The sequence below is a fragment of the Budorcas taxicolor genome, chromosome 10 (assembly GCF_023091745.1).
Source record: "Budorcas taxicolor isolate Tak-1 chromosome 10, Takin1.1, whole genome shotgun sequence".
In the NCBI taxonomy this organism is placed as follows: Eukaryota; Metazoa; Chordata; class Mammalia; order Artiodactyla; family Bovidae; genus Budorcas; species Budorcas taxicolor.
Window position 1 is genome coordinate 20,009,901 of NC_068919.1, and position 26,024 is coordinate 20,035,924.

The following is a 26,024-nucleotide window of genomic DNA, read 5'->3' on the forward strand; positions in this document are numbered from 1 at the left end:
GTTTTTCCATGTCCAGTTCTAATTGTTACTTCTTGACCTGCATACGGGTATCTCAGGAGGCAGGTGAGATGGCCTGGTATTCCCATCTCTTTAAGAATTTTCCACAGTTTGTTGTGATCCATACAGTCAAAGGCTTTAATGTAGTCACAGATGTAGAAGTAGATGTTTTTCTGGAATTGTTTTGCTTTTTTATGATCCATTGGATGTTGGCAGTTTGATCTCTGGTTCTAAATCCAGCTTGAACATCTCGAAGTTCTCAGTTCATGTACTGTTGAAGCCTGGCTTGGAGAATTTTGAGCATTAGTTTGCCAGCATGTGAAATGTCTGCATTTGTGAAGTAGTTTAAACATTCTTTGGCATTGCTGTTCTTTGGGACTGGACTGAAAACTCATCTTTTCCAGTCCTGTGATGACTACTGAGTTTTCCAAATTTGCTGGCATATTGAATGCAGCACTTTCACAGCATCATCTATTAGGATTTGAAATAGGTCAGCTGTAATTCCATCGCCTCCACTAACTTTGTTCGTAGTGATGCTTCCTAAGGCCCACTTGACTTGCACTCCAAGATATTTGACTCTAGGTAAGTGATCACACCATCGTGGTTATCTGGGTCATGAAGATCTTTTTTGTGTAGTTCTTCTCTGTATTCTTGCCACCTCTTTCTAGTATCTTCTGCTTCTATTAGGTCCATACCATTTCAGGAGTGTCTTAATGGTTTGTAGTTAAAATAGCTTACTAGTTAATGGTTCCAATCTTTTACTGCTAAAAACAGCCAGCAGAGAATACCCTCATGTCTATGTAAATATGTGAGTCTGTCTGTTAGATGTATCTCCCAAGGTGAAATGCTGGATTTTAAAGAATATAACCAGCTTAGATTTTGCCTTATTATACTTTCTCTCTATGCTTTGTGTCAGTTTGTATTAATTCCAAGATATATGAAAATGTCCATTTCTTCTACTCTTATCAACCTAAGAGGTAAAAAATAGTATCTTGACATTTTTATTTGCTTATTTTTATACACATGAGGTTTAACATCTTTTCATATATTTAGAAATTGTGTATTTCTTTATTGTACACTGTCCATTCATATCCTTTTCTCATTTTTTCACAAGACTGAGAACTTTTTACTTTATTAGAACTTTTATATATTAAAGAAGTTAGACCTTTCTGTGCCCTCTCCCCCATCTTTTAATTTATGATAGTTTCTAATGATGCATATTGAAAAGCAGAGACATTACTTTGCCAACAGAGGTCCGTCTAGTCAAGGCTCTGGTTTTTCCAGTGGTCATGTATGGATGTGAAGAAAGCTGAGCGCCGAAGAATTGATGCTTTTGAACTGTGGTGTTGGAGTAGACTCTTGAGAGTCCTGAGAGTCCCTTGGACTGCAAGGAGATCCAACCGGTCCATTCTGAAGGAGATAAGCCCTGGGATTTCTTTGGAGGGAATGATGCTAAAGCTGAAACTCCAGTACTTTGGCCACCTCATGCGAAGAGTTGACTCATTGGAAAAGACTCTGATGCTGGGAGGGATTAGGGGTAGGAGGAGAAGGGGACGACAGAGGATGAGACGGCTGGATGGCATCACTGACTCGATGGACATGAGTTTGAGTGAACTCTGGGAGTTAGTGATGGACAGGGAGGCCTGGCGTGCTGCGATTCATGGGGTCGCAAAGAGTCGGACATGACTGAGCAACTGAACTGAACTGAACGACGCAGTTTTATGTAGCACAGTATGTTTACCTTTTATGGTTTCTTGGTTTATGTCATACTTAGTCCTCCTTCCAAGATTATTTTTAAAAATCTCATGTTTTCTTTCTAGTCTGTTTATGGGTCTGTTTCTTTTTAACCATTAAATCTTAGATATGGGCTTTATTTTGGTATAAGGAATAAGGCTGGAATGCAGCATTATTCTTTTCTGAAGAGCTGCATCATTTCTAGGGTTATTTACTGAGTTAGGCATCTTTTCCTCCTGATTTAATGTGTCACTTTTATTATGAGAATTTCTTATATGCCTGGGTGTTTATTGGTGGCTCCATGTGTTTGCACTTTCTTTTATGTTGTTTAGTAAAATTTTACAGTTATCTTCTTAAAGGTTTTTTACTTTCCTCATTAGGTGCATACCTATTTAATTGTTTTTGTCATTATTGTGAATTATATTTTAAAATTTATACATATATCTTATTGTATATGAGTGACATAGAAAAGGATGTTAAGCATTTATACTGCTAGGTTAAAATTTTATATTTAGTTCTAACAGCTTTTCAGTTTACTGTTTTGGCTTTAATTTTTCCTTTTTAAATTTTATAAGAAATACAGTACCACTGTTAAAGAGTCAAACCATGTTAACAACATAAATCTTCAATGTCCCATCCTCATTCCCACCCGCTTCCTCAGAAGTAACCTTCATCATCAGTTTAGTGTATATACCTCTAAACTGTCTTTTAAAAGCACTTACAGATGTGTACATCTAGAAATATATAGTTTTTGGTAATAAATAGGACCATTCCATCCATCTGTGTTGCTCTACAAACTGCTTTTTGACATTGCTTTTGACAGTCTTTAGATTATTCCATGTTTGTACATGTCAGACTGCTCAGTGTTTAAATGCTCAAAGCAGTGCTTATTTATTAAACTTTTAACATACAGTTAAAATGTTAGAGATTTTGTAAAAATGCTGATAGTGAATCAGAGGGTTTAGGGTGGAGGACACAAATCCTGTGTTGCTAACAAGCTCCCAGATGATGCCAATGCTGTTGTTGGTCCCACATTTTGAATGGGAAGGCTATAACATATCCTTCAGCTAGGTGTACCATAGTTTAGTTATTATCCAGTTGATTAAATCATTGAAGTTTCCCCTTGACTACAAATAGTATAACAGTACACACTGGCATTTTTCCATGAAAGGTTACTTGAATGTTCTGGTAGTCATTGCCATGGTGTACTTGTTTGGGGGAACAGATTTCTCCAACCTCACCCCTGTATCTATATTTTTCTTTTTTTAAATTGTACTAACTAGGCCCTCTAGTAGAATGTAAATTAGTCTTACTGATAATGGTTCTTTGATGGGAACATAAAACTTGTATAGCCTGTGGTAATATTTATAAAATTTTTAAATATGAAATCACCTTGACTAGCTATTCCTGCTAAGATTCTGTTCTCCTGAAGATCTTACACATGTGTACAAAGATCTGTATACAGAGATGCATATTATCTGTAATGACAAATACCACAAAAAAGACAAATACCATATGAATCCACTTATATGAGGTACTTAGAGTAGTCAAATAATAGAGATGGAAATTAGAATGGTGGTTACCAGGGACTTGTGGGAGGCCGCAGAGTAGGGTGTTACTGTTTAATACGTATGGAGTTTTCAGTTTTACAAAATGAAGAGTTCTTGTGGTAATGGTTGCCCCAACTTATGAATGTGCTTAATACCACTGAATTGTGCACTTAAAAATGATTAGGATAGTAAATTTCATATTTTGCTTATTTTACCATTTTTTTTTTAATTTGAGGGGGAAAGTATGTGGTAACAAGCCACTCTGCTCGTTTCCCAACTTTCCCAGTTATCCTCCTATGCAGTAACCACTGAACCAGTTTTCTGTGTATCCTTCTACGCATCACTGGTAGTTACATCTCTTCCCTTTGAATTCACATCTGTAAAACACTTGGTCGTCTTCTCTTAAAATGTCATACCTTTTTCTTAACAGTTTGTTAAACACGTCTTTATTATCCCACTCACAGCATGCAGTGAAATGTCTTTGTAGCTTAGTAGTTGCTCATTTAAATACCTGTTTAATAATTGAGCAAACAAATGAATTTTGTGGTCCTGGAAGGCAGAAGAATTGGGGAGTTCTCGTGTATATAGAAAGGTGGTGATGTGGACAGTGTTCTCCTTTAGTGACTTCTCATCCAAGGTTCTCACACCTTAGCACGGTAGAGTAATCTGGGAAAACTTGTTAAGATGATGATTCTGTGACTGTTTGGAATTCTCAAGCATGTGTGGCGAAACCCAACAACCAACATTTTTCTGAGAATCTTGGCATTTCTCTGCATGTAGCCTATGATTCTCTCTTGGAGAAACATTGTCCTGAGTCATTTGTACATTTACACAGTCCTGAAAGGAGAGAGCTTACAGATTGAGTTTAGCTGTTTTGGGAGCATGTCTAATGTATGTATAATACAAAGTGAAAATAATCAACCTTGAGGCCTCCATGCCTTCTCTGCGTAAACATGGCACACAGTTAATGTTCCTCATAATAATAGAGGGCTATCATTCAAAGAATGCCTGTTCAGTCTTGTCAGGGAAGAGGAACCTACATTTAATAAAGATTTTTGTGAATTCTTCACACATAAAAAATCATGTTTATAGATGTTCATCCAATTTAAGAGCTTTAAGCACCCTAAGACCCCAAGTTTGAGAAACATTGCACTAGAAATAAATTCTACAAACACATAAGCCAGCTTATAAACATAAATGTGAGCACTGAAGTTATATGAGTATTAAGATTTTATATTATCATAAACATTTAAAAGCACATTTTAAAACGTATGCAGAAAATTCACAGCAAAGAATAGATTTATTCATTTCTATTGGAGAAGCAGTGGTATAAAACATTAAATCCTTGAGAAACTTGAGAATGCTTGAAAAATTCTTATTCTCAACATGTAATTTTTTGATAGTGCTGACTAATGGAATTTTTACAATTCAGGTAACCATTGATGTCAACAACTATTGAACAACAGCATTGAACACCTGTTATGGTTTAGGCCACTGAGGTTTCCGTAGTAAATAAGGCAGTGATGGCCTAGGAATGGGGAAGAAAGGGCAGGGGGTGGGATGCTGTGGATCAAGAAAAGCTTCTTTAAGGGATTGTTTTTAAAAATCTGAAGGATGAGTACCTGTTAGCTAAGTTGAGAAGTAGGGTTAAGGAAATGGAATGCACCTGGCGTGGACGTGCAGGGAGAGGATAGAAATGTAATTTAAAGGCCGTGTGGCAACTCTGTCTTAACGTTGCTTCATAACTGGTTTCACCTGTTTCACCTGGAGATTAAGGGAAACATTTACCTTCCTTGGAACAAGAAGCTTTCTCAAGAAGTATTAAGGGTTCTAATGTATTTTTGTTCCATTAGTTGAGCCAGTACTTATAACATATTTATGATTAGACTGTCAGACAATATCCATGAAGGGATTTCAGGCTGTTAAAAATGCTTGGGCTTTTTTGTTGGGTTTTCTTTAAGGACTTACATGTAATTTTGTGAATTATAGAAAAGAAACTTAAAAACAGCAAGTGTGTGGTTTAACATAAAATGGGCAAAATTGCTTTGTTTCTCTACTTGAAGTACTTTTTTAAGAATTTCAGTACTTAAGCGTTTAAAATCAAACAATAGAAACTCCAACATTTCAGAGCTAATGTAAACGAAAACTGGTACATCTTCTAAATAATCAAGTAACCTTGAAACATTGGTGTTGGCCCTGTATTGTTTTCTGTTTGAATTGAGTGGCAATTTCTAGCATTATATAACACTGATGTGATTCACTGATGTTTCCAGTAAGGGAATTTTGCAAGTATAATATGTTTTAGTATTAGGTTCTACTTGTGCATTTAGCAATTAAAATTATTCGTGTAATGATGATGGCATTAGAAGGGATAGGGAACTGTCAAAGAGAATTTGAAGGTTAATTATCTCGTTGGTAACAAAATGCATAATCTTCCATTACGATGCTTATTTTCTTATGGTAATTGACTCATTTGCTCTCTGGTTATCAATTTAACTTCCCAACCACAAACATCTGCTCTTACATTGTGTTTAATTGGGGTGAATTCTATCTACAGAGAAGTTAAGATCCAGAGAACATTTTAAAGGTATTATTTTATGATTCACGAAAGGGAAAAGTAAATGATGAATGGAACATTGTGTGTGATGATTTTTTCTAATAGTCCTCGAAAGTCTGCTTACTAAAAATGCATACTAAAATTATATTAATTGGATTTTCTTTTGAAGAGAATGTTGCTGTTTTCCAGAATTATGTACTCTGCCTTAAGGGGAGTCTCAGTCCTTTAGACTTAAGGAATATGTCAGTTCCTCAGAAACGGTACCATAGGGGTTAAAGACTGAAGGCTTTGAACGTAGAAAAGATAATTTCGTGTGTAATTATTTAATCCAAAGAAGAGGGATGGATACAAATTGTATGTGACTATTTGCTTATAATTTTTTAAGTGGAAGGGTAAATCGTTTTCTAAAAATGTTCATGGTTACCAATATAGGTGAAGAGAGGGAAAAGGGTAGAGAAAACAGGGTAGAAGCAAGACCTGTTGGAATATACCTTTTTTTTTTTTTGGTATATTTAAAATTGCCAGACAGGAGAAGCAAAATGAAACAAATGACTCTAAATGTGTAACTACTTGGTAGTATAGCCACACAGAGAGTTAAAATTCCAAGTGAAAGTAACTGTTTCAAATAAATGTAACATAGTAAGTGGACAATAAACACCTAGCACAATATGCACAAGGACAAAACTCCCAAAATCCTCAACTTTTTTCTCTTGATGGAAATGTTGGTACTGTTATTCTGAGTCTGCTGGGTGTAAGATAAAGCATATAAGGAATTAAGTTGACATCACTGAGAACAAATTTTTTGCATGAGAGAAAGGAAATAGAGATGTAAAATGAATAGGTTCCAGTTAAAACCTATAGTCCCAAACTTAATTGGAGATAATAAAATGAAATCATAATTTTATATTTAACAAGTACAGATTTCCTGGCTTTATCCGCAAATAGGGCCTAAAATCAGTGACCAGAAGATACTAAAGACCACTCGGGTCATGTCAAAAAGGACTCAGGAAATTCCAGTGGATCTTCTTTTGGTCAAAGATGGGGTAGTATGAAAATGAAAAGAGGGTTAACTTTAGTGGATTGAAACAAACCAAATATATTTTAATTCACAAACCCATAATAATACTTTTAAAAAGCCTTCACTGATCACATTTGGGATGTGATATTAGAGAACCAGATCATTGTTTTGAAAATTGGTAGGCACAGGAAAAGAATCAAGCATTATCCTGTTCTTTCAATAGGTGTTATGCTTAAGGGTAACCAAATAATTGATGAGGAGAATCATAGAAAGGAAGATTCAGCATTGTAAAGGTGTTAAGTTGCTGCAAATTCAGCTCATTCTTTTTGTAGAAGGAATGATAGAATGAGTAGTACTGTTTTGCAACTCCTTTTGTGATTATCAAAGGCTTTTAACATCACGAGAGGCACAGTCACACATTATGAACCCTCCTGATGGAAGGACAGGGCACTGCCTATGAAGTGGTCTCTTACAAAGAAGAATGGATTTGGAGCTGAGAGACCATGAATTGGTAACTGGCATAATGTGAAAAGCTCTTACAAATAGATAAGAAAATTGTGAATACTCTAACTGAAAAAATAGCGGAGTACGTGTGTAGATAATTCACAGAAGGATAAATACAGGTGACTAACCAATGTTTAGAGGTCAACCCTAAATATTCACTGAAAGGACTGATGCTGAAGCTGAATTTTGGTCATCTGATGCGAACACTTGGTCATCTGATGTGAGAAGTTGGCTTAAAACTCAACATTCAAAAAACTAAGATCATGGCATCCAGTCCCGTTACTTCATGGCCAATAGACGGGGAAACAATGGAAACAGTGAGAGACTTTAGTTTGGGGCTCCAAAATCATTGCAGATGGTTACTGCAGCCATGAAATTAAAAGATGCTTGCTCCTTAGGAGAAAAGCTATGACCAGTCTAGACAGCATGTTAAAAAGCAGAGACATTACTTTGCCAACAAAGGTCTGTCTAGTCAAAGCTGTGGTTTTTCCAGCAGTCATATATGGATGTGAGAGTTGGACTATAAAGAAAGCTGAGTGCCAAAGAATTGATGCTTTTGAACTGTGGTGTTGGAGAAGACTCTTGAGAGTCCCTTGGACTGCAAGGAGATCAAACCAGTCAATTGTAAAGGAAATCATTCCTGAATATTCATTGGAAGTTCAGATGCTGAAGCTAAAACTCCAATACTTTGGTCACTTGATGTGAAGAACTGACTCCTTGGAAAAGACCCTGATGCTGGGAAAGATTGAAGGCAGGAAGAGAAGGGGACAACAGAAGATGAGATGGTTGGATGGCATCACCGACTCAATGGACATGAGTTTGAGCAAGCTCCAGGAGTTGGTGATGGACAGGTAAGCCTGGCGTGCTGCCATCCATGGGGTTGTAAAGTGTCGGACATGACTGAGCAACTGAACTGAACGGATGCAAACAGACGACTGACTGGAAAAGTCCCTGATGCTGGGAATTATTGAGGGCAGAAGGAGAAGAGGGTGTCAGAGGATGAGATGGCTGGACAGCATCACTGATGCAATGAAAATGAACTTGGGCAAACTCCGGGAGGTGGTGAAGGACAGGGAGGCCTGGCGTGCTGCAGTCCATGGGGTCACAAACAGTCAGACACCACTGGACTACTGAACAACAACAATAACCAATGTTTGAAAAGAGTTAAATTCACTGTTAATAGGTTTCCCTGACTTCATCTAGTTGTGCAGACTTTATTTTCTTGATTGTGTTACTATGTTACTTCTTAATATTATATACATTCTTACCCTTCTTGGCTTCTGCTGCTTACTTGGGATTCTGCCTGCTCTCTATACTCTTACTCTTCATTTACTCAAATTATAAAGCCAGTCTCGACTTCTTCCCAGGACCTGAACCTGTCTAGTCAGTGTAGTAGATTAAAAAAATGAAAAAAGAGAAAAGAAGATCAGAAAGAAAGAAATAAAACTGTCTCTATTCACAGGCAACATGGCCTATATAGATAATCCCAGAATTATCTATAAAAAGCTGCTGAAACTAATGAATATGTTAGGCATAACCATGGGATAAAAGGTCAATTACGCGTAAATCAATTTCGTCTCTCAATACTAAGTGAACAATTAGAAACTAAAAAAAAAAAGTATGTGCCACTTACAGTGGCATCAGAGTTTTTGAAATACTCAGGGATACACATAACTAAGTGTGAACAAAATTTGTATATTGAAATATGTAAAACATTGACGAGAGAAACCAAAGGTCTAAATAATGGAGTGAGAAACCATGTTCATAGAAAGGAACACTCAGTGTTATTAAGGTGTTAAATTGCTGCAGATTCACCCCAATCACAATCAGAATTCCAGCAGGCTGAGCATATTTTAGCCCAGCTGTTTGTTTGTTTGTTTGTTTTCTTTAATGCTGCTGTTGTCATTATTTGATGTAGGGAATTCCTTGTCATTTGGAACTTCAAACAGAAGTTTGTAAGTTCCACTTGTCATGTGTGTTGTAGGAATAGGAAATTACGGCATTATGTAGGAAGCTGGACTAGATCTACTATTACCCTTTAAATACAAAATCTTACTTGAATCTTGTTCTTTTTAAGCCAATAATTTACAACTTTGGGTTAAGGGGAAAGGGAGATACTGGAGTTATCAAGCTTTTCCAGATGTATCTAACTCGTCCCCAAAGATTCTGTCTCTACCTCCCACCCTTAAAAACCATTTCATGTAATGAAGAGTGTTACTAATGGAAATGTGTGTGTTGCAGTGAGGGAACTATTTAAGGCCTCTAATGTGACATTAGAGGAAAACAGCTACTTCTGCTTTATTGACTACACCAAAGCCTTTGACTGTGTGGATCACAACAAACTGTGGAAAATTCTTAAAGAGATGGGAATACCAGACCACCTTACCTGCCTCCTGAGAAATCTATATGCAGGTCAAGAAGCAACAGTTAGAACCAGACATGGAATAGCAGACTGGTTCCAAATTGGGAAATGAGTACGTCAAGGCTGTATATTGTTACCCTGCTTATTTGACTTATATGCAGAGTACATCATGTGAAATGCCAGGCTGGATGAAGCACAAACTGGAATCAAGATTGCTGGGAGAAATATCAATAACCTCAGATACTCAGATGACACCACTCTTATGGCAGAAAGTGAAGAAGAACTAAGGAACCTCTTGATGAAAGTGAAAGAGGAGAGGGAAAAATCTGGGTTAAAACTCAGCATTCAGAAACTAAGATCACGGCATCTGGTCCCATCACTTCATGGCAAATAGATGAGGAAACAATGGAAACAGTGAGAGACTTTATTTTTGGGGCTCTAAAATCACTGCAGATGGTGACTTCAGCCATGAAATTAAAAGATACTTGCTTCTTGGCAGAGAAGTTTTGACCAACCGAGACAGCATATTAAAAAGCAGAGACATTACTTTGCCAACAAAGGTCCATCTAGTCAAAGCTGTGGTTTTTCCAGCAGTCATATATGGATGTGAGATTTGGACTGTGAAGAAAGCTGAGTGCTGAAGAATTGATGCTTTTGTACTGTGGTGTTGGAGAAGACTCTTGAGAGTCCCTTGGACTGCAAGGAGATCCAACCAGTCCACCCTAAAGGAAATCAGTCCTGGATATTCATTGGAAGGACTGATGCTGAAGCTGAAACTCCAATACTTTGGCCACCTGATGTGAAGAACTGACTCCTTGAAAAAGACCCTAATTCTGGGAAAGATTGAAAGCAGGAGAATAAGGGAACGACAGAGGATGAGATGGTTGGATGGCATCACCGACTCGATGGAAATGAGTTTGAGTAAGCTCCGGGAGTTGGTGATGGACAGGGAGGCCTGGCATACTGCAGTCCATGGGGTTGCAAAGAGTTGGACACAACTGAGCAACTGAACTGAACTGAATGTGACATTTATATTTCTTTGGAGGGTGGGTTACTCATCAATCTGACTGAAAAGGAAGATGATGTCAGTTTTAACAACTCTTTTTGAATTGTAATCGTGGCTCTTCCAAAATGGTTTAAATCTTAAGGAAATAGACTTTCATATTCATTTTTAAAGACAGCTTAGAACTTTCCAGTTTTTCAGTCAACTTAGTAAATATTTCTCAACAGAGAAACTCAGAATTATCATTATAATTATTCTGCCAGTTAAGTAGACCAGAATATCAATTTTTAAACATATGTTCCTAACATATGTTTAGAAATATATGTTACGTTTTTCTAAAACATGTAAAAGTCTCAAATAATTAAAAACTTTATGAATTCTGTGACTTTTTAATTGCTTGAAATACAAATAACTGTTTTTACTTTTATTAATATCTTAATATCCTTTCTATTTTAAAGCCCAACCTGAATTCCTGAAGCAGCCTACTAATATATATGCTCATGAATCTATGGATATCGTGTTTGAATGTGAAGTCACTGGAAAGCCAACTCCAACTGTGAAGTGGGTCAAGAATGGGGATATGGTTATCCCAAGTGATTACTTTAAGATTGTAGTAAGTATCTTTCAAAGAAACTTAGCTCTGAAACCTTTAAGTCTCTTTAAATGTAGTCACCAAGAGATCTGTTATCCACAATACATGAACTGGTATATTATGATGAACATAGAAAAATTCACTTAGAATATAATCTTTTCATTCGCTGATGAGAAACCTAGCCCAGAAATGTTTTGGTAGCTCACATACAATCACAGAGGAAACCAGTGTTCGAACTCAGCCTGCAATTCATGTTCCCTGATCAACAGTCTAGTCCTCCAACTCAGACATACTAGCATTTGTAAATACAGCCTGCACCACCTTCTGGGTAATGATTATCCTGTGTGTGTATTCACATGTCCCAGTTGTCTTAATAGCTCTTTAGTCAAGGAGCAGAAATCTGTCCTTGTTATACTGATGCTCAGGCTCTTCAAAATAAGTATACCCAGTGTTGGGCAGTTGTTGTGAAAATAGACATAAAGATTCTTTTAAAAAGTAAAGCAAAAGTAATTAATTAGCCTTAATCTATTAAGAAGACTCAGCCATTTCTGCTTTTTACTTCATAGATATATAGTAAATGCTGGTGAAGAATCCACTTGCAATGCAGGAGACCTGGGTTCAATCCCTGGGTTGGGAAGATCCCCTGGAGAAGGGACCAGCTACCCACTCCAATATTCTGTCCTAGAGAATTCCATGGACTGTATAGTCCTAGGATCACAAAAAGTCGGACACAACTGAGCGACTTTAACTTTCACTTTAGTAAATATCCACTGTTACTATTATCATTATCTAATATCCTTATAATAGCATTATCTAGGTTTTAAAATGATATATCTTAAGATGCATATATGATATTCATAGACATAATCAGAAGTAATTATAGTTGTTAAAGACTTAATGTTTAATTATAAATTTCTCACATAAGTAATTCATTCTTCATAGGAATACAGTTTCTATTTTTAAAATGCATAATGTTACAAAAAAGTAATTCACAAGTATTTAATCCTAATTAAAAAGCAGTATGTTACAGTTAACTTAGCATTTTACTCTTTATCATTATTTTCATCCTATTATAAAAAATCTTAAACTTATGTTGTATTATATCAATAGCAATAATAATAGCTGACATTCATATGGTACTTGATAGTTTAAGAAAAACCTTTATATCAGTTCAGTTCAGTCACTCAGGCGTGTCCGACTCTTTTCGACCCCATGGCCACAGGACTGGAAAAAGTCAGTTTTCGTTCCAATCCCAAAGAAAGGCAATGCCAGAGAATGCTCAAACTACCACACAGTTGCACTCATCTCACATGCTAGTAAAGTAAAACTTTTATATAGGGGGGGTTCTAATCTGTTATAATGATAGATATTAGAAATAATTTTAAGAAAGTACCTTGAATTCACAAATTCAGACTTTCACTATGGTGACATAGTATTGCATGCCAGATATTCCACCAAGCAAAGGTATAAGTTTGCATACATTGCAGACATGCCTTTCTATAAGGATTGAATTCTTAATTGTTGATGATAGTGCTTCCTTTTCTAGTCAGTTAAGTCAGTACCTTGTCATTAAAATTGAGTCAACATGTTCATAGGTAAATAATATTCAGTATATGAATCATATAATTGTACTTGTTTTTTTTCTCTCCAGAAAGAGCGTATCCTTGAGATCTGAACTAATGTTCATGAGTTGAATCATAAAATTTTATTTTTTTCTTCCTCAGAAGGAACATAATCTTCAAGTTTTGGGTCTGGTGAAATCAGATGAAGGGTTCTATCAATGCATTGCTGAAAATGATGTTGGAAATGCACAAGCTGGAGCCCAGCTGATAATTCTTGAACATGGTAAGAGGGGCTGAATTAGTAAGATGAGAGAGACTGACTGTGTGTGAAGAGCTCATACCTATCACAGGACCTATCACTCCAGGATACCTAGTGATTAATAAACTGTTTATAAAGGCTAATATATGACATAACTAAGAGAGAAAAAATAGCCGTCTAAATTATTTTTTTAAGTGAGAAACACAGTTTTGGATAATGTTGCAAAGAAATTGGTATTAAGAAAAGAAAAACTGAACATTTATAGTCTTACACAATAAATGGATACTCTTCAGATTTAATCTTATTTAATCTTACAAATATATTTCTAATCTATTAAAGTAGAAGAACTTTAATGTTTATTTTGCAGTGAATTTTTCTTTAATTTTTCCAAAGTAAAAATTTACTTGCCTTTTCTGATTTTCACACACCCAAAAAATACTTACTAAAAATTCAGACAACATTGAGAAGTACAAAGGGGAGAAAAAACTCATTTTGTATCAGTCAGGGTCAGTTCTAGGGAAACTGCAAAGTAATTTCACTTAAAACCAATTTAAAAAATTGAATATTGTTTAGTAAAAATCTGTTAACGATAACAGGGGATTGAAGTACCAAGGAATTGGCTAGTAAGAAGTAAAAAGAATTCTAATGAATATAAAAGAATGGCAGACATAGGAGCAGCCACAACCCAAAGGTCTGAGAATGTTCAGGAAGAGGCCTCTCTCCGGGCTGATCCAGACCGTGTTGGAGAGGATGTGGCCATGGTGTAATGGGTGATGGAGAAATAGCCATGCTCCCGTCCCACAGAAGCTTGCTAAAAGCCTGCCGTCTAGTGTGCTGAGGAAAAGTTGTTCACAAGGAGATGTCTCAGTGAAGGCATTCTGCTTAAAAAAAAAAGAATACACCAGCAGAGTTGGAGTACTGAAGGAAGCTACTCACCAGCACTCGGTACTGATAAGGTTTTAACACATGTCAGCTGGCAAAAGGAGAAATAATGTAAAGGGCTCAGCTTCATTTTTGCAGAGCAGGCAATAAAGTATGAATGTGGAGCTTAAATAGTAAATTGATTACAGGCACATGCTTTAATCCCTGCCATCTAGGAGTACTGGGTATAAGCATGCATCGATGTGTATATGGTTTTGTAACCTGTTTTCTTGCAACAGCATGCTTTGGACATGTTTCCATATCATTGAATATAGATCTGCATAAACATTTTTCATTGTTGAATAGTATATATGCACTTTGTTTTATATAAACGATTCCCTGTTGGTTAATATTTAAATTGTTTCCTGTTTTTTACTATGATGAACAAGGCTATGCTAAACTTCCTTATATGATTATTTTCTCATACTAAATTATTAGAAGTTGAATTGTTGGATGACACTTTTATGTGAACTTGATAAGGGTAACTGTTGGGTATACGATTTGTTTTAGCAGGAATAGTATTTTTCATTTTGTACATTTCTCAAGGATGCATAAGGAAGAGCTGCTTTAGACATCTGATTTGATATCTGAGTCAAATTTAAGTCCAGGTTCCATTGTGGTCAGGAAAGCTCGTTGGCAAAGATGGCATCTACTCTGGCTTTTCACTGAAATAGCGTATAGGATTTTTATATACTGTTTTGAGATGGGGACAACAGAGGATGAGATGGTTGGATGGCATCACCAACTCAATAGACATGAGTTTGAGCAAGTTCCAGGAGTTGGTGATGAACAGGGAAGCCTGGCGTGCTGCAGCCCATGGAGTCGCAAAGAGTCAGACATGACTGAGCAGCTGAACTGAACTGACCTCTGTTTTATCCTTTTTGAAACAAGCTTTCAAAAACAGACATTTTGTGAGCCACTGAAAATTTTTAGTGACCTTGTCAGGTATACATTAAGGATGCATGGATTCCAAGAAGGAGAGTAAATGTCTTGTTATTATTTTTGGTATTTTAATTTGTGAGATAAATATTTCTGTGGAAAACGAAAAGAGATTATAACAGTTTATAAAATCTTATTTCTGCCTTTCTGAAGTTTTTTGATGTTGTAAGGGATGTGAGAGATGTGCATGACTTGAATACCCAGTCCATAATAATTCCAATAAGGGAGCATACAGTTTAGGAGCGAGGAATTCTGTGTGAACAGGGAGGGTTTTCATGTAACGTGTTCCCTTTGTAATAGACTTCAGGTGATAGGACCAGATGTTAAAAAGAGGACCTGGCTCAATATGGAAACAGAATAATTAGAGTATCTGTTCCTATAAAAAGGTGGCGTGTTGAGGCAGAACAGGATCAGATTAATTATGGCGTTGGTTATAAACAATCAAAGCAATTCTGTAATAAGAGAGTCTAATGATAAAGTCAGATTTAATTAGAAGACAGTGGCCGAAGAAATATTGTTATAAGGCCATGAGGAAATAATAAGTACTTGTACTAGAGAAATAGAATCCTAATAAAGAGATGGTAGTATCTAATTCAGACTTTATCAACTGATTGGATGTAAAACATTATTATAAAGGAATCAAGTATACTTCTAAGGTTTTATTCGGGCGACTGAAAAAATGATCATGCCTTTACAAAAATAGAAGAAGAAATTTAATCAAAGTGGAAGGAAACTTCTACTCAAGCTGTAAAGAATGTACTTAGAACGTACCACCCTCACCTATGATCAAAAGCTGGATCATCTACAAAACCATAATTTCTGTGAGCCCATCAGAGAGCTGAACTTGCGAAAAAACCAGGTAACCTTAATTGCAAAGAATTAGACAACCCTCCTCTCCCAAAGAATGGGTCATGAATTGTTTCACCCTTGGTAGAACATGAGAGAAAGAGATGGCTGCCATAGAAATGCATAAGAAGAAATTAACTAAAATTTTAACAGAATTTTGAAGACTAAGTATGGCCTAGTTTGGAATCACTGGGGGCCTCAGATAAAAGGGGTGTTCACACTTGCCTGCAAATATATTTCACTGGGGCTTCCGAGGATGTCCAGTGTTAAGACTGGGGACAAGGTAGAGAACTCGGAAAAAGTCATTTTGGTGGAGTACAGGTGAAGGAGGTGATCCGTGGATGCTAGGGGACAGGTACAAAGCCCCTCCCATTTACCCAGACTCCCTTAAGCCTCCAACAAGTAGGGCGGGGGCAGAAAACCTTATTTCATAAATTACTGGGAGGACATTAGAAGCAAAGCTACTCTGCTTCTTGGGGGAGGAACGTCTGGTCTGTAGGACACAGGCAAAGACCCACTGCTGCTGTGGAAGGGTAGAAGAGAAAACCCTTTACCTCTGAAAGAAGTGCATAAAACTACTTTGGGCCCTATGATCCTACACCAATAGCTAGGAGAGGTCTTTACTACTGAAAGAAGAATAGGGAACTATCACTAAAGACCAACACAAATACAAAGCAGATTCTGGCTGCCATGGAAAGAAGAGGCACCAGGCCTATCTAATATTGAGGCTGTATTGTGTGCTCAGTTGCTGAGTTGTCTCTGACTCTCTGTAGCCCACAGGCTCCTCTGTCCATGGGATTCCCCAGGCAAGAACACTGCAGTGAGTTGCATGCCCTCCTCCAGGGGATCTTCCCAACCCAGGGATTGAACCCACGTCTTCTGCTTGGCAGGTGGATTCTTTACCATTTTGCCACCTGAGAAGCACCCATATTATACTTGATCTTAGCCAAAATTGTATTAGAACAACCGAAAATCCCACCTTCCCCAACCATGACCTTATCACCAAGTAACAAATATATATAATGGTCAGGAGCTCATTCTTATTTCTGCCTTAAACCACCACTATTTTCTGTGGACTTACACCTCAATGTCTTATGTTATCTACTTAAAGATAGGATTTATCCCCTTACTGGTTTTTCCTTCTTACCAGTTCCAGTTACTTAAGTTATTTCTAATAGAACCTGCATCTATCCTGCTGATTTTTAAAACACTTCTCTCTAATCTCAACCTTATGTATATCATTTTAAAAATATGGTAGTCTAAAAGAATCTGGGAAAGGGAACTTATATAGAAAAAATAACACTTCACAATTCTTGAATGTATGAAAAAGAGAAATATAAAATCAGTGTAGGTTTAAGGATAATACATTATATGGCATAAACAATTTGTTAGTGATTTGGAAAGAAAGAAACTATACATTTACCTTATATCAATGAAATAGAGTTAAAATTTAAATTAAATCCATTAAAATGTTGAAAGATGATAGAGTCTCACCATTTACAGTACACCAGGATTTGTTAATTCATTCACCAGTTAATAAGCATTTAGATTCTAATCTATCATAATTTAACTTATAAAAGAAATGAAAGAATACAGATGGAAAAATTTGGTGTCTCAGGATATAAAATTTTAAATGTTTTATATGTAAAGTGGCTCAGACCGTAAAGCGTCTGCCTGCAATGCGGCAGACCTGGGTTCGATCCCTGGGTTGGGAAGATCCCCTGGAGAAGGAAGTGGCAACCCACTCCAGTACTCTTGCCTAGAAAATTCCATGGATGGAGGAGCCTGGTGGGCTACAGTCCATGGGGTCACAAAGAGTCGGACGCAACTGAGCGACTTCACTTTAAGAAATGTGAAGCGTACATAAAACTGTAAGCTACATGTAAAGTATGAGAAATACTTTAACTAAAGAGGACAAGCTAGGGAAGAATATAAGAATTACATAAATTTGGGTGGATGGTATCACCGACTGAATGGACATGAGTTTGGGTAAACTCCGAGAGTTGGTGATGGACAGGGAGGCCTGGTGTGCTGCGGTTCATGGGGTTGCAGAGAGTCAGACACGACTGAGCAACTGAACTGAACTGAGTGTTGTGAATGTAACAGGAATGCTCACAAATGGGTATGATTAAGTGACTAGCATAAGCATATAATTCACAATATGGCAAAGAAAGATAGTTTCTAAACATGACAAAGGTTTCACCTCACTTGAAGATATAAAATTAAATCACTTTTGGTGATATGCCATTTTTACCTAATAAAGATTTTATGTATTTTAATGAACATTCACTATAATGTTCATTTATTATGACTGGTTAGGGTGATTATGTTTGTGTCTTTCACCCTCAGTGAAAATGTAAATTGTTACATCATTTACTAAATCCATTTGGACAATTATCTTAAAAATTACTGACTCAACCCTTTAATTGTTGTTTTAGGATTTTTCTCTAAGGAAGGAATCAGAGATTAGGACAAGAACTATTAATATCAGCACTAGTAATTAAAAGAGAAAAAGGTAGGGATACAGAGAAAAGAGTTAGGAAATGACTTGCATATCCCAAAATAGAGGAAATAGTTAAAATAAGTATAGTATACAAACTTATGATGGAAAAGTTATTTGGCCATTAAAAACCATGTCTTTTAACAGTCTTTACTGATACCAGGAAAATCTTGGTTAAATGGTAAAGTACAAAATAATATATATCAAATAATCTAAATTTAGTTGAAAAGATTAATATGTTACACATTTAGACATTCCCACACCAAAATGTTAACAGTGGTTATCTTTAGGTAGTGATATTTTCTCAGTCTTCTAAAATAGCTCTATATTACTTTTATAATTAGTAAGTTTTTTTTTTTTAATTAATAGCAAAGCCATCTTTCAGTCAGTGCTGTGGTTTAGACAAGATACCAAATACATAATTTTGAGAACTTTACCAAAAACATCATGGATAGCAGTTAAATATTGCAAATAATGCCCTTCACAAGAGAGCTGGGCTGTGTGGCAGGAAGTAAACAGCAAATTCTGATAAACCTCATTGGTATCCTTTGATTTAGTGGAACAAGGACCAGAAACTCAAGTAGCCTGCGGGAGAAGGGTAGAGTCTGACCCACTTGGAACTTTTCCCTTTGTGTTCATAGCATTGTGAATCTCCATGAGCATATATGCTGCTGCTGCTAAGTCACTTCAGTCGTGTCCGACTCTGTGCGACAGCCAACCAGGCTCCCCTGTCCCTGGGATTCTCAAGGCAAGAGCACTGGAGTGGGTTGCCATTTCCTTCTCCAGTACAGGTTCAGTTCATATATATAGTATTTCCCAAATCTATTTGGCCATGATTTTTTTTTTTTTAAGTAGACCCATTGATATCTTAAAAGGTGCAATTTGGGAATCATTGTTGTAGAGGTATTCAAAGGAGGATGGACAAGATTAAAGTTGGCAAATAGTGGCCCACAGGCCATATCCAGCCAGCCTCCTGGTTTTGTGTATAAAGTTTTATTGGACACAGCCACAGACATTTGTTCACAGATTGTCTGTCCAGTCTGTAAAAAATTTTGACTCTATAATGGCAGAAGTGAGTAGTTTAGACTGAGACCATATGTCCCACAAAACCTAAAACATAACTCTCTCGCCCTTTAAAAAAAAAAATTTGCCAGGCATTCTACTCTGATAACGTATCTTTTAACCCTGATAGTTTGTGAGGGTCAGTGAAAGTCTGTGTCACTTAAAATTTTTTAAATTTAAAGAAATTTGGGTAGGTAGGGAAAAGCAGAAGAGGGGCAGGAGGTTGAGGATTAAAGGACAAGAGAAAAAAGTCAGACTTGGTATGTAGATAACTAGAAGATGCTCAATGGTGACTAATTCCAAGGAGGACCTGTGATGGAGATCTACGAACTGCAGAGTCTGCTAGCACATCGTCACTGCTACCTCTGAGACACTTAGGCACTAGAAACACCAGGGAGTAAATTATGGAAAGTGGAAACTTGCGATGGTGCTTATCTTCCCATACCTTGTTTAAAAGTAACGTGACCAACCTAGACAGCATATTCAAAAGCAGAGACATTACTTTGCCAGCAAAGGTCCATATCTAGTCAAGGCTATGGTTTTTCCAGTGGTCATGTATGGATGTGAGAATTGGACTATGAAGAAAGCTGAGCGCCGAAGAATTGATGCTTTTGAACTGTGGTGTTGGAGAAGTCTCTTGAGAGTCCCTTCGAATGCAAGAAGATCCAACCAGTCCATTCTAAAGGAGATCAGCCCTCAGTGTTCTTTGGAAGGAATGATGCTAAAGCTGAAACTCCAGTACTTTGGCCACCTCATGCGAAGAGTTGACTCATAGGAAAAGACTCTGATGCTGGGAGGGATTGAGGGCAGGAGGAGAAGAGGACTACAGAGGTTGAGATGGCTGGATGGCATCACCGACTTGATGGATGTGAGTTTGAGTGAACTCTGATAGTTGGTGATGGACAGGGAGGCCTGGCGTGCTGCAATTCATGGGGTTGCAAAGAGTCGGACACGACTGAGCGACTGAACTGAACTGAAAGTATTTGAGTGTCTTTGACACAAAGTCTTATTTTTGTAAAAGGAATTTTCCAATTCTCCTTGGAAGTATGTAGCTGTAAATCCTGACCATCAAGCTGTTGGCTAGTGCTTGGATGCAGGAAGGTACTTTCAAGCACCCAGAGTTGGGCTGTGATATAATTGGATAGCATGATTTTTAAGTAAATTATCACCTATGAACATTAAATGAAATTTCATAATTATAGTTAAAATATATGAAACATCTGTGCAACAACACTAGGAAACAGTTTCTAATCAAATTGGGAAGTATTATTTGAGAATGAGTATGTCTCAAACATACTTCCTTTCCACCGCTGCAGCTTTATTGAGACATAATTAACATATAAAACATTGTGTAAGTTTAAGGTGAACACTGAGTGTACAATGTGATGATTTGATGCATATATATATATATATTGCAAAATGTTTACCACCAATAAGGTTAGTTAACACATCCTTTTGTTGTTATGGTGCAAACATTAAAGTTCAATATTCATAGCAGCTTTCAAGTATCCACTACAGAATTGTTAACTATAGCCAACATGTTGTACATTACATCCCTAGAACTTACAACTCTTAAACTAGAACTTTGTACTCTTGGACTTCTCCCCATTTCCCCATCTCCCAGCATCTCCCCATTTCTTCCATCCCTCAACCCCTGGCAACCACCATACTATTCTCTTGTTTCTCTGAGTTTCATGTGAAACATACTTCCTTAATATTAAACATTTAAAATGTAATTTTTAGTGTTTACACATGCATTTTTGGAACAGTATTTCTTGATTTTAGAAGATTGTGGCTTTAAAACTATTTAACACAGCAGTATTATTTGCTGCTAGTTCAAATTATTGCATTTTATGTTAATATACTTTATGTTTTTACATGTTTGAATTATTTTTAAAGTATTAGCATATAAATTATTGTAAGTATGAGTAGTAAGAAACAAGGTAAAATGTGTTTTTGTCTGTTAACTTTTTATTACCCTTTCTTCCTGTCAGTTGGAATTTAAAAATAGATTCCAAAACTATCATGTAAGGCTAAAATGTAAAAACACAAATGTAATTTTTCTCTGTACATTCATTCATGTCAAGTCTGATAATTGGCAGTTTCTTAGTTCCAGTAAGGGAAGGTGGATTGATGAAAAGGGAGTAATGTGAACTTGTTTTTAGTAAAGGAAATTCATACTTTACCAACTCATTAAATGACTTCTAGGATATTATGGCCATGGGAGATAAGGATACATACTGAATTTTACTTTTTTTTTTTTAACAGAAGCATTTGTAAAAAATTCCATTTTGTATCTGAGGTAAATATTGAATAGTAGAAGTTCTGGAATAAGTGACTCATGACCTGGCATGATTAAAAGTTGGCTAGGTAGCAGGAAGTTGTTAGTCATTAATGGAATATTTTAAATCTGATGCACTAGAATGTATAATAGTTTGGTGTTGATTTTAATTAAAAGATAAATTCCAGTTAGTTTTTTGCTTTTTTTGTACTAGTAATTATGGGCTTCCCTAGTGGCTCAGTGGTTAAGATTCTACCTGCCAATGTAGGAGACATGGGTTTGATCCATGGGTCAGGAAAATCCCCTGGAGAAGGAAATAGCAACCCACTCCAGTATTAGTGGCCTGGAAAATCCCATGGACAGAGGAGCCTGGAGGGCTACTGTCCATGGGATCACAAAAGAGTTGGACACAACTTAGTGACTAAACAACAGCAACAACTAGTAATTATAACTTTAAGAAAACTCTAAACTCAAGATAGCTATGTTGAAATTTGACTTCTTAACATGAATTCCATGTCTAGGAGCTTTCTAATATTGAAAATGCATCTAATGTCAATTCCTGGGTTCTGGTTCTTATCTGGCATTAAATTGCTGAGTGATTGTATCAAGTACTAAAATTCTGTGAGTTTTAAATTTTATATATAGTTAAGGAATTAAATGATCTGAGGTCCTGCATCACTCAAATAATCTATTAAATGCAGTTTTAGAAATAGATGCATTAAATATAAGGTGCTTTTCAAGACACCTTTTCTGTCTGCTGCTGCTGCTGCTAAGTCACTTCCGTCGTGTCCGACTCTGTGTGACCCCATAGATGGCAGCCCACCAGGCTCCCCCGTCCCTGGGATTCTCCAGGCAAGAACACTGGAGTGGGTTGCCATTTCCTTCTCCAATGCATGAAAATGAAAAGTGAAAGTGAAGTCGCTCAGTTGTGGCCTTCCAGGCTCCTCCGCCCATGGGATTTTCCAGGCAAGAGTACTGGAGTGGGGCGCCATTTCCTTCTCCAGTAAGTACTCTAAGGTAGTAGTAATTTGAAAGAGTATGCAAAGGCAAAACTATTGAATGGGAATCCAGTTGTCATTAAAGCAAATCAAAGTGATATAAAAGGCTAACTTCATGAAGCAAATTTTGAGGATTTTTTTTTAAGAGACAACAAAAATCCATTCAATATTCAGTTATATCATTAAAATTTGTAAAATAAGAGAAAAGATCTGTGTGACCAGATTGCAAGATATTTGAAATAAAACTGAGCTTGGCGTGAAAGTAGATGAACATAATACATGTTCATGATCACAACTTAGAATGCATAATTGACTGAAATAAAAGCAAATGGACTTTTCTTTTCATCCTTCCCCAGTCTCACTTTCTAGAGATAGCCCTTGTTAACAGACATTGTATATGTGTTTATTCATTCAGTAAATATTTGTTGAACAGAATTCTGTATATGATATAAAATTTTATATGCATTGCACTACATGGTGGGGATTAAATAATCAACAAGCAGATATGATATTTTGCCCTCATAGTGCTTCTGGTGTATTAACGGAGACAGACCTTAAGCAAATAAATAAACGAAATTAATTCAGCCTTGTGTGTACTTAAGGAAAATAAAAAGAATGCTCTGATTAAGAGTTATTGAGGGTATATTGAGAGTTACTTTAAATAGGATAGACAGAGGCCTTTCTAATGGGCTGTGCAAGTTGGGACCTGAGCATTACAGTAATCTTCTCTCTATATATATATGTATATATGTGTGTGTGTATGTATATAGATACACACACATTCATGTAAAAGCTTTGTATCTTTATTTGCAGATATGAAATCATTTTTTGTGACTTTACCAAATAGTATTTTATGTACATGTCAGTACTTAAAGGTTTACCTTTTTTGTTTTAACTTCTCTATTCTCATCAGACTTGAGTGTGAAGAGGCTAGTGTTTTGCATTCTTGATGACAATATAAATTTTTGAAGTGCAATTTAATAATAATTTAGAATTGACATACCCTTTCATCATATAATCCTCTTTATAATTTGTCTTTGGGAAATAGTTACTAAATATTTAAAGATATTTGTGTTCAGTTCAGGTCAATCACTTAGTCGTGTCCGACTCTTTGCGACCCCATGAATTGCAGCACGCCAGGCCTCCCTGTCCATCACCAACTCCTGGAGTTCACCCAAACTCATGTCCATCGAGTTGGTGATGCCATCCAGCCATCTCATCCTGTCATCCCTTTCTCCTCCTGCCCCCAATCCCTCCCAGTGTCAGAGTCTTTTCCAATGAGTCAACTCTTCACATGAGGTGGCCAAAGTATTGGAGTTTCAGCTTTAGCATCAGTCCTTCCAAAGAACACCCAGGACCGATCTCCTTCAGAATGGACTGGTTGGATCTCCTTGCATTCCAAGGGACTCTCAAGAGTCTTCTCCAACACCACAGTTCAAAAGCATCAATTCTTCGGCACTCAGCTTTCTTCACAGTCCAATTCTCACATCCATACATGACCACTGGAAAAACCATAGCCTTGACTAGATGGACCTTTGACTAGACGGACCTTTGTTGGCAAAGTAATGTCTCTGCTTTTGAATATGCTATCTATATATTTGTGTTAGACTAGCATAAATCTTGGGCTTCCCTGATAGCTCAGAGGTTAAAGTGTCCGCCTGCAATATGGGAGACCTGGGTTCGATCCCTGGGTTGGGGAGATTCCCTGGAGAAGTAAATGGCAACCCACTCCAGTATTCTTGCCTGGAGAATCCCATGGACGGAGGAGCCTGGTGGACTATAGTCTATGGGGTCACAGAGAGTTGGACACGACTGAGTGACAAACAATCCCATCCAATCGTGCAGCCAATAAGGAGGCTGATTATTAATAAATACATGAATATAATGTAATACCAGATACCTGTTAATAATGTAGATCTGTATAAGGTAAATAAGGTAGATATGGGGAAATACTCAAGTTATATTACCAGTAAAGCAAGTTGCAGAAAAGATTTGTGGAAGTGGTAGGAGAGAAGGCTTTGGGTTTATGTACGCTTGTATGTGTGGTGGTGGTGGTTTAGTTGCTAAGTCATGTGTGACTCTTACAACCCTGTGGGCAGTAGCCTGTCAGACTCCTCTGTCCTTGGGATTCTCCAGGCAAGAATACTGCAGTATGTTGCCATTTCCTTCTCCAGGGGATCTTCCCCACCCAGGAATTGAACCTACATCAATTCCACATGCAGCGGGATTCTTTTCCACTGAGCCACCAGGGAAGCCCCAATAGATAGGTTATGGTGGTGGTGTAAGAAAGTTTTAAAAATCTGCACAAGAATCTGTTAATTGTGATTATATATGAGGAGTAGGACTGGTAAAATCTAAAGATGAGGAGAGAACAAACAATGTACTATTGTAAGTTTTTGAAAAGCCGAGTAAAAACTATTAGAAATTAAGCTTGGAATATTGCAATCAGGTCTATACATAGTGACTTTGACTCTTTTTAAGTAAAAAAAGTCCTTAGTGTTCAGGGTAGTTTAAAACTTTGAGTTTTTATTTCTTGAAGGAAAATGCTGTATGAGAAAAACAGGTTTTTAACAGTTATTTGGCAACTACCTCCAAGTAGCTTATCTTCTTATCTTCAAATATAACATCTTCTATTACAGCATTTTTCCCTTGGAAGGTGAATCATGTCATATAAATACTAAGACAGTCAGTGTAATTCAATAAAATATTGAAAGCACTTTTGGTAAGCGAGGTATTTTGTTGAGGACACATACTGTGCAAATGAAAATTCATAGTTACTAACCCTACTATGTAGTCCATCAGAAAAAGAATGAGAGTTGAGCTGGAGTCTCAGTTAAGTGACTCATCTTGTATCACAAAGCTAGTGAGCATCAAAGTTAGGACTGATAACTAGGTTTTCAGTTTCAAAATTCACTTTTATCTCTTAAGAAAACTTACTGTTGTAAGACACGAATTATTTGCATTAATTTCAAGTTTGTCTTTTAAATCTTCAGTCTATTGCGGTTACACTTATTGACAAGGTCGGTCAGGTTTATCATTTTGCAAGGATGACCACGAATCTAGTTTCCCAGAGACATTCTAGTTTATGACTGTTGTCCCAGCATAATCATCAAAAGTGCCTTTTGTTCACTCTCAAAGTTATCTGAGTATGGACGATATATTCTATAATCATTCCAATATTTCTAGTGTATTGAATCTGAAAGGTTCTGAACAGTTACTAGGGTAGAGGTTTTTGATTATGAGTGTAAAGAATTACAGTACAAGCTCTGCTGAATGCCAGAGTGCTCCTGTAATTCTGAATGGGAATAAGTGCTATCTGCTGGATTTGACAAACAAGGA

General features: G+C 36.8%; 1 protein-coding gene across 1 annotated transcript in view; it reads left to right on the forward strand.

The window, feature by feature from the left end:
- NEO1 (neogenin 1) overlaps positions 1 to 26,024 on the forward strand; it is a 234,430-nt gene that overhangs the window by 118,884 nt on the left and 89,522 nt on the right. The window contains exons 6-7 of the mRNA XM_052646281.1: positions 11,184 to 11,338; positions 13,042 to 13,162. Of these exons, the coding sequence (XP_052502241.1) occupies positions 11,184 to 11,338; positions 13,042 to 13,162 (276 nt within the window). The remainder of the gene's footprint in view (positions 1 to 11,183; positions 11,339 to 13,041; positions 13,163 to 26,024) is intronic.